This window comes from Sinocyclocheilus grahami, unplaced genomic scaffold (genome assembly GCF_001515645.1).
Source record: "Sinocyclocheilus grahami isolate Dianchi unplaced genomic scaffold, SAMN03320097.WGS_v1.1 scaffold18.1, whole genome shotgun sequence".
NCBI classification, from domain to species: domain Eukaryota; kingdom Metazoa; phylum Chordata; class Actinopteri; order Cypriniformes; family Cyprinidae; genus Sinocyclocheilus; species Sinocyclocheilus grahami.
In genome coordinates this window covers 3080244-3090468 of record NW_015505197.1, presented here as the reverse complement: position 1 = coordinate 3090468, position 10225 = coordinate 3080244, and the positions used below count along the sequence as shown (strand labels likewise).

Genomic DNA, 10225 nt, shown 5'->3' with positions numbered 1-10225 from the left:
ATCCCAAACTTTTGACCAGTAGTGTATATATATATATATATATATAAAATTAACAGTCGCCAAGCGCCAAATGCGGCTTTGGCGAGTATATGAAACTGTGTCAGTCGCCAGAAGGCTGGTAACATTTTTATAAATTCTAACAGTTCAATGTTGTGAGAACATAAACGTGAACGACGCTCTGTACAGTTGACGGGTCAGTGCTGCTTCATCGAAAAAGTTTAAGCCTTTGCAGTGTAAATATTCAAGAGCTAGAACACACGAAAGGACACACGTTCCTCTCGCGCTGTGTGGGAAGTTTAAACATCCGAAACCCCGGCCTGAAAGCCGCGTCTTGAGCTCTGCTTCCTTCCTGCGCTTAAACGGACAAATTAACACAAAATTATGTCAAAAATGACCGTCTCGGTGAGTATCCTAGTAAAGTAGTCGGTTCTTAAGTGAACATGAACAGCTGAGAAAGAAATGTGTCAAAAGACGACAGAAACCAATATAATCAGTGATATTGTCTCCACAGGATGCGACACGACAAATCCCCAAAAGTAAACTGATTCCCCATTCTGTTTCTGAAATAGTCCAAAGCACTTTGCAACGACCGCTTTGTCGCATCCAGTGTTGACAACTTCAAGCTGCTGCGCTGTTAAAGTGATAGACACAGAATTCCAAAAATACTGCTGTTGTCTGCGTTTTTAATGTTGATCAAAGAAAATAGGATAATGAAAAAACCAATCACTCACTGCTCTTGAACTTTAAAAAAGATATATAGCCTATGTTATTTGATTAGCATAATTTATTACATTTCTGCAGGCTACCTGAAAATCACTGTTAGACCTGCCTGAAATGCACGTTTCCATTTGTATCTTTGTTGTATAGTAGGCTATTTTGTGCTATTGCTTGTAATTTGATTTGCTCTTATTTTACAACTGACTATTTACTAGTCTTTAAAAATGTAGCCTATTAAATTTATGTTGGTTAAGCTAGTAGTTTTAGCAGGTATCGAAACTGGAATCAAGGATTGTGATTTTTTGCTATTATCTAAAATTTTGGTGTCATAACTGCCTGTTTTTTTTTCCCGTGGCTGGTAAAAAATATTTCTGGCCGGTAAATTGCCTTAAGTCACCGGCCAATGGCAGGTCTGGCAAAAAGTTTGTTTTAGGCCCTGTGTGTATATATATGTGTGTGTATATATATATATATATATATATATATACAGTATATAGTGAAAGAGGTATATCCACAGTTCTGTCTATTTCCCGATCATTATTGTGCTGGTGGGTATTATTTTGGCAGAGGTGTGTGTGTGTTTCTGGGATGCGTGACTAATGTTGCGGTCTGCTGCTCATTGCAGGCGGTTATCGTGTGCCACCATGGCAGCAGGCTCACAGTGCATAGAGACAATTGCTAATGAGCTATAACCGGGAGCACTGGGGGACTGCAATGTGTGTGCTGGGGCGGGAGGGGGACCACACTGTCCCGCACCGTTCTACTACGGAGTTGTGGGACGAAAGAATCTTCCAGGGATGGAGCGGTTGATTCAGATTTTGTAAGAGTAAAAAGATTGTACCGCAACAGCAGGCATTGAGAGAGAGAGAATGTGATCGTAATGTGTTTGTCTTAAAAGCAGAGGAGGAACAACTCTGATACTCAAACTTGTTTATTCACACAAGCAATAGAGAAGAGGGTGAAGGTGAGAAAAGAAAAGAGAGAGCGAGAACTGCTCGCTCTTTAAAACCCCACTAACCCCTGGGGCTCAGAGCTGCAGTGCTCGTAACCCTGCTGATCCTCCCCTGAGCTTTGGCCTGTTGTGCAGGTCTGCAGCAGGTACTGGACTGTTTATACAGAGAGAGAACAAGTCCCTCATTACTAAAAGCCATTTCATAATGAAGACGTCCTATAAATTACGGTTAAATAATCAACTCACTTATAGTAACTACGATGGCAGTTGTATCGTTACTCAAAAACAATCGCCAGCTCTTGACAATAGTGTTCTTTTTTTCTTTCTTTTTTAAATGAGTGTCATACATTACCATTCAAAAGTTTGGGGTCAGCAAGATTTAAAAAAACAAATAAATAATTTTTCTGCAAATAATATTGATTAAAAGTGACAGTAAAGACATCTATAATATTACAAAATATTTGTATTTCAAATAAATGCTGTTCTTTTGAACTTTATAATCATCAAAAATCCCTGAGGGGGAAAAACTATTAGGGTTTAAACAAAAATATTAAGCAGCACAACTGCTTACAACATAGACAATAAGACATGTTTCTTGACCAAATCAGCAAATTAGAATGATTTCTGAAAGATCATGTGACACTGAAGACACTAGTAACGGCTGCTGAAAATTAAGCTTTGACCATCACGGCAATAAATTACACTTGAAAATACATTAAAAGAAAAAAGCTATTTTAAATTGTAATATGTCACACAATATGTATTTTTATCAAATAAATGCAGCCTGTGTGAGTGTAAGAGACTTTTCAAAGACTTTAATAAAATTTATTGACCCCAACTTTTGAACAGTGGTGTAGCTGAAAGAAAATGCAGAAAATTAATGTTTTCTCATGGCAGTTTTCCAGAAAAACAGTTTTCCCCCTAAAAAAAATTGTAATAAAAAATAAAAAATAAATTATGTGTATTAATTATGCTATTATTACTTAATTATTACCAATAATATAATTGGGTAGATATTCTTCTTCTCTGACCCAAATGAATCGTTTTTGAGCAACAATTTTGCTTCACCTTTAGCAGGTCTGTTAATCGGTCTCTGGAATCTTAACCTATTTGTGGCTAGTCCTTGGGAAATCTCAGCCAATCATTTCACACCTGCTGCAGTACTGAATGAGGCCTGTTGACCCAAACGAACACATCACTGCAGTTATTGTTCATCAAAGAACCTGCTAACATCTGCTCACAGGAAATCCCCTCTGTCAGCAGAGCGAAAGAGAGAGCGGGAGAAAGGGGTGAACAGGTGGGGGAAGGTAGTCGCCACCATCTCTGAACATGCCCTGCAGTCACCACCTGGGGGCTCTGAATACAACAGCCAGATAGGAGGTCATCACACACACACACACACACACACACACACACACACGTATTAACACCAAGCAGTCAGCGGTACACAGGTATGCATATTCTTACACACACAACGCTGGTATTTAATAAACACAGCAAATCGATCCAATGCATGTCTGCGCCGTGAGCCACACGGTGCTGTCGATACTTCCAAAGCTCTCTGTCAGAAAAGGTCAGGTGTGACATGAGGTAATGACTATAATGTCGTTCTGACTTGTTCATGTGTTCCGGCTTAAAATATATAAACACATGATGTTCCTCAGAAGAAGAATAACAAGAGACAGTGAATAAAAGAAGAAAAAACAATCACCCTGTCTTGGCCTTTTACCTCACCTTAAGTGAATGATAGATCCAAGCAAATCTTTTCATATTTTTAAACAGCCATAACATGACAACAACAAAAAAATTAATAAAATACAATTAAAACCTTCCCAATCTCCTTTGGGAATCTTTAGATGGGTATATTTTTGGTGCTTACTGTGCAAATTAGACACCACAATGCTAATATTTTTTCAAAGTCTTTTATGTGGTTGCTAAGGCTTTACTAAAGTGTTCTGGGTGGTTGTTTACAAGCCACATGTCTCTATGATATGCTGGTCTCTAAATATGGCTTGGGTCCCTACTTCAATGTAAAGCTATGGTAGTTTTTGCTTATTCTATCTTAAAATTTAGGTCTTTCAAGCTACAAGCCACACAATTTGAAGTAACACTCATGTCTATAGCCAAAACAGTGCGGAATGTGTTACTCAACAAAGTTTAATTCTTATGGTTGATAATACTTATTGTTCACAATGAATCTCGAAGTATGAGCAGCAATAACTGTGATGCTTGCTTAGCAAACTGGTTAGAGCTGGTGGTTGTAAATGTGGCTACCTGCAGGCTACCCGATTCCGGGCTGAGGGGTGAAGTACTGGATGCCGTCAGCGATGAGGAAGATGATGAAGAGGAAGGGGAGCTGCCACCATGTGGCCGGATCTCTGTGAGCTTCTTGAGCTTCAGGTCCACATGCCTGCTTACACCTAAAGCGAGAGCGAGAGCAAGAGCGAGAGAGCGAGAGCAAGGAAGAGTTATATGCAGCAGGCCACTCGTCTCTAACACACAGATAAGCAGAGGACATGACAATGTTTGCCCTTAAGCAAACCGGCCCTCTCAACCTCATACACACTCGCATATATACACACTGGAGAGATAGCAAGATGCTGAGAGTACAACACACCTGGAATGTCTCCCTTGACACTCACATACACCTCATGTGAATTAAAAGACCTCTAATGAGGTCTAATGTTTGTTGTTCCCAATGTTGCCTAGATTTTTAGTTTTCTATTGGCTGCACTCATTATACATAATACATTATACATACATAATATACACTACTGTTCAAAAGTCCCCTATGCTTACCAAGCCTGTATTTATTTGATCAAAATAAAGTAAATGTTACAGATTGTAAAGTTATAAATGTCTTTAATCAATAATCAATGTGTCCTTGCTGTAGAAAAAGTACTCATCTTTAAAAAATCTTACTGACCCCAAACTTTTGAAATGTAGTGTATATCAATCAATACACATTTATTCATAATAAATGTTTTTATTATTTTATGTATATTCCATTATTTTTTTCATAATTTTTCACAGATTACTAAATATATTGATTATTATTATTATTTGTCAGTTGTTCTCTTGAAAAGAAAAAGAAAAGAGGAAAAACTCTAGAACTTGCTTTGTTGAGATCATAAAACAAGACAAAAAATAAAATAATGCATGTCCTTTGTATGTAACACAATGAAATTTGTACTGTACTGTTTGTGAATTAATCCTCTCGGGAATTAATCAGTGCTGTGTATTTCCACACAAGATTTTTCACAGCTTCAACTGCATACTGAAAAAAAAAAATCCATGGACACTCAGATAGACTCAAGTTGAAACTCTATCCACTCATTTAGCTCTAATTCAAGAATCTCTAGCTCTTCCCCATCTATTTTTTATGTCTGGCTTTGAGTTATTTTATCCATCAGTGAGAGAACAAGCGAGCAGCCACACATGTTTAGAGGGAACAGTGCTTGTTCATGTGATTCCCTGAAAGAAGCACAACTCATAACATCTCTTTCTCTTTAAATGAACAATGACTTCTAATTTTCTCCCTCCACATGCAAACTTGTCTTTCAAATGTGTTGGTGTCTTTTTATGTTCGCCTTTATAAATTCCAAGTCTTTCTCTAATAACCTTTCACTAGCAGGTTTAGCCTTGCCCTCTCTCTCACTCTCTTTCTCTCATCTGGGCTAGAGATGAAAGTGAGGTGAGGAAGCTTTTCATGTGGGTCTTGTTCTCGGATCCCAGTATCACTCTCTCTCCCTAAAAAACACCACAGGATTCCATTTATCAGGCCTCAGCACAACCTGGAGAAAGGTGCAGGTGTGTGTATTGACCAACAGTTTGCCCAAACACAAGAACCACATCCTCAACTAATTAAAGTGTGCACCATGATGGATGTCTATAAGATCTTTTGTGTTTAGATCAGTTAGGTTTTTTCCCTGCAGTCCATTTTTGTTGTTAGAAACATTAACAAAAGTCCAACTGTGCCAAGGAGAAAAGTATGACTCTTTGAGAGCTGAAATGTGCTAAAAAACTCCTCCTTTTTCATTATGACACATCTTCAGTTCATTATGTTAGAGAAAAGGACATAGACCTTCTTTTCACAATAACAGACAAAAACACAAACCAATGAAACAAACAACGTAGATACTGCACACAAGTAAACAAAAGAGAAAGAATAATTCAGGTTTCCTCAAGATACATCTCATATGACTTTCTCAGCAAGACAAAAAAATAATTAACGTCACATCTCTTCAGAAGATATAACTGTGTTTGTCTTGACAATATGTTCAAATACTCTTGATTAAACGCAAAGGCACAAAACATAAAAAAAAGAATTTCTCCCAAACAGAAATGAAATGTTATTAACAGGCACAAACCTCCCTTAAGAAAAAGATGAGCTTATTTTTTTTCTTAATGATATATTGAATTAAAAGATAAATTAATTCTAAAAGGTGGTTAAAATAGAAAGTTATGCCACTGGGGACAAGAAAGAAATACAAAATTATAGGGCTACACGAATTTAGTGAAAAGATTTAAGTGCGATTTTTCAGATTAAAAAAAACATGTCTAGTGCGCTTGTTCATAGGGATGCACAATTTGGCCAAACTTTTGTGATTATATATTAATAGGACAACAACAACAACAACAATAATAATTTTTACTATTATAATTATTAAAATATTAAACAAAACAATAAATATTAGTACTGTAATTTCATTGCAATTCAATTATTTCACTGTAAAATTATAGTACAGCAATATTTCTAAGCACTTCATAAACACTTTGGTTTATAATCATTCCTTACTACAAGTTTAGGAAGATGTTTGGAGCATATCTTCCCAACACGTTATAAGCAAACCAATGCAGAGATGAGTTTGCATGGAGCGGCATTTTCTGTGAACTGAGCTGCTCAAAAACACATCTTGAGCAGCTCATGTGTAGAAGAACACAGTGCAGCGTTTCACTGTGAAACATGGAGCGCATGTATTTGATAATCACACTAAACTGATTTGTGGTTTTGGTTTCATATTGATTAATCCATGCAGCCCTACTAAATTAAGGGTTGTCATGGTACGGTAAAAGGTCAAAGGTTAACAAAAAATCTAAGACAGACAGAAGTAGTTATACACAGATAAATCACTGCACACTAATGCACAAACTTGGACATCGAATGTTGCGGTGCACACACGTTCACACACACACACACACGCACACACATGCACACGCTGAGGTCATGCAGTGCTGGGTTACCCAGAGAGGCCAGGTCACTGGCAGAGTTAGTAAAATCATCTTCCATTAGACATGAAGACGACAGTTCCTCCTCAGGGTTAGTATGAGTGACATCATCAGTGTGAGACGCCGCCGCTGCCTCAATATCACTCCTGCTCTCCTCATCCTCACCCTCCACACTCATCCCATCCATCATGTCTGCGAGCAAACAAACAAACAGGGACGCCCAAAAAAAAGAGAAGAGGAAAGAGACAGAGAATGTTAGTGAAGCATTGAGCATTATTTTTGGTATTCCAGCGCGAAAGGAAACTTTGCATGTTAGTAAAGAGTCAGAAAAGCATTCGTTTAGACCCATTTAGATGTTAAAATAGTATTTCCTTAACAAAAAGTTTGCTGCTGTCACATCAGGGTGTGTGTGTGTTTGAGCTGAGAGAAATCAGGCAGATGGCTGAGAGTGTCTGGCAGAGAGCTGAGCTTTGTGTGTGTGTTGCATGGCAGATTTGGCCTTGACGGCGAAATCTCCTCCAGAGTCCCTCTTCCGCATCCACAGATCTGAATCCCACAGAGCCCTTGACAATACACACTCAATCCAAACACATCGATCTCATTCAGTTATATGGTAACCAGAGCAGAGCCGCACACACACGTTGCAGTTAGAACTTAAATAAGAGACAAAACAAAGAGGAAAAAGGGCTGCACGATTCAGGAGGGAAATTCTAATTACAATTTTTCTGATAAATTTGAAAAACATTGTGCTATTAAAAATTCAATAAAAAGAACTTCAGGTTTGCTGTGCTTGTTTGTAGGGCTGTACAAACTGTCTAATAATTTTGTGATTACATATCAATATGACTACAAAATAATAATAATAATAATAATAGTATGATTATTAATATTAATATATTATAATTTATAAAAATAATTATATCATCATACAAATATTAATCAGAAATATTACTATTGTAATATTTCACTGTAAAATAAAAAATATATAAGAAAAACAAAGTAATAATTTTATTGTACAATATGACTGTAAAATTATAATGTTAATCAATTTCTATAATATTATTAAAAACCAATACGTTTTTATTTTCTGCTGAAAACTTTCAGTTGAAAAAAAAAATCCATAAAACAGTTTCAATAGTTGTGAATTGTGAAAATTACATGATGTAGGGCCTTTATACAGTGCATGTTTGTCTGTCCCTAACAGTCTTGTCTTCATCTGTGTTCAATTAAATTTGCCGTCCATCCTGATTAAGGTCTATAAGCACATTACATAAGCTGTTTGTGTATAAAACAACAGTTGCTTGCACATAAAACAACAGTTTTCACTCTGAAAACAGCTTCACTCTGAAACGCACACTGCACATATTTATGTAATTAAATCATAACCTTTGCAATTTGAAAATTGTATTTGAATTTTATTTTAATTACTTGTGTAGCCCAATAGGAAAATGCCACATGATGTCCCTAGAGAAACGCCCCAACAACCAGAGAAAAAGAGCGAAAGAAAGAGACAGTATGTTTCTTTTTTTCTTTCTCCTTAATGCTTTTTTTAAATGTACTTTCCATGATACGGGGACACACACACAGGGCAGTGCTAAGCTAATTAACAGAACGCATGCTACTGGAGTTGGTGAAAGTTTTGCTGGCAAATGTTTTGCTCTACTCAGCTCGAGCTCTCTCAGAATTAGAGGCGAGTGTTTGTGTGTGTATGTGTGTGTTGGTGGGCTTATGCGTTCTGCACGATAGGCCTTGTGCACCAAGCCTATAGCATTTCCCTCCAACCTGATTTTTAATAAGTTCTACAATTAGCAGAGTTCAACAGCCCGAAAGGCCAAATAAACCATTTTTTTTAACTCTCTTTCTTCCTCTCCCTCCCTCTGACCCGTTTTTCCTTCGCTCCATCCGTACACAGGGTTATCCATCTCTGTGGGCCGCAAGAGGTGTTCTGCAGTGTTTCTGAGCCACGGTAAATGCGTGATTGCAGAGGAGAGAACACTATTAGGCAGACAGGGCGAGGATGAAGAGAAAATGGAGGGCGTCAAAGAGTGTGAGATGAAAGAGATAAAAGGAGAGGAATATTGTGTCTCCCCTTGAGCTGTGAAATGGTACACACGGACATTAGCCGGCACAGAATTAGGCACAGTGGCTAGCCCGCTATGTTAACACCTCGAGTATTAAACAAAACCTCGATGCGCCGCTAACACCCCTCTTGCTCCGCGTGCATGCGCACTTTTAATTATACGCAGTGGCTAGTCACAACGCTAAGACCCCTTGGCGTAAACACGTTTAATAACATGCCACAGTTGGCCGCTATGCTAATGCCTCACTGTTTCCGCACGGGCCTCCCAGCGGTTAACGTTACACTAACGTGTTGTCTCATTGTCCTGCAATGTGAAATAAAAGGAGAAATGGTGGCTGATGATAAAACAGGACGCGGTGGGAAAGCCGAGCTGAAAGAGACACGGTCTATAGGAGTCCTACATGGACAATGAGATGGTGATTACCCGGCATGGGTGTGTGTTATATTGACGGTGATGATGATTTAGGCCATGTGGACTGGTGTGTGAGTGTGCGTGTTGGGGCACAGGGCAATGTTGGCGGTCGTGAGTTCTCCTGATGTATTTCCGAAGGATTATGTGGGAAGTGACTGCCTGAACAAATGGAAGTGAAGCCCTCTGTGAACACCTCAAATTAGAGTTCAGACTACGTGGGTGTGTTGGTGTGTTTCTTAATGTAATGCTCCTTTGGGCCTTGAAAGCAGACGTGTTGGTTGCCATTATGAAGTGAGCAACGAAATCGCTTTTTTTCTAAATCGGGCTGAAAGCCACTAATGGACACAGACACATGTACGGCCTGCTCTTAATGGACACACACACTGGAGCTTCATGACCAAATTAAATATCTCAAAAGCCAAACACCAGCATTCAGCCTTAAGGTTATGAACATTTTCACAATGATCTTGGGGAGCCTGAAATAACAATGACAGAAAATGTGTGCAAGTTCAATAAAATACTCTAAACTCACCAAAGAATTTAAATTCTGTTCAGTGTTATTGCAAGCTAAAACTATTACAAATAATTTTAGTTCATCATTGAAATAAAGCTGAAATATAATTAAATATAAATGAAAAAACTTAACTGAAATAAATTGAAGTACTAAAAAATAAACCAAAGCTATATATATATATATATATATATTTCTTATTAGTTGTAATGGTATTGCATAGTATTAGTTTAAATTTTTATGTTTTTTTGTATATATATATATATATACACATATATATATATATATATATACACACACATATATATATATATATATATATAT

At 37.6% G+C, this 10225-nt stretch overlaps 1 protein-coding gene across 2 annotated transcripts in view; it reads right to left on the bottom strand.

Moving 5' to 3' along the window:
• Nucleotides 1-10225, bottom strand: part of LOC107553590 (EH domain-binding protein 1) — a 141947-nt gene that overhangs the window by 25983 nt on the left and 105739 nt on the right. For both annotated transcript variants that reach the window (XM_016235872.1, XM_016235880.1), the window contains 2 exons: nt 6914-7090; nt 3944-4089 (listed from right to left, as the gene is read on the bottom strand). In XM_016235872.1, the coding sequence (XP_016091358.1) occupies nt 3944-4089; nt 6914-7090 (323 nt within the window). The remainder of the gene's footprint in view (nt 1-3943; nt 4090-6913; nt 7091-10225) is intronic.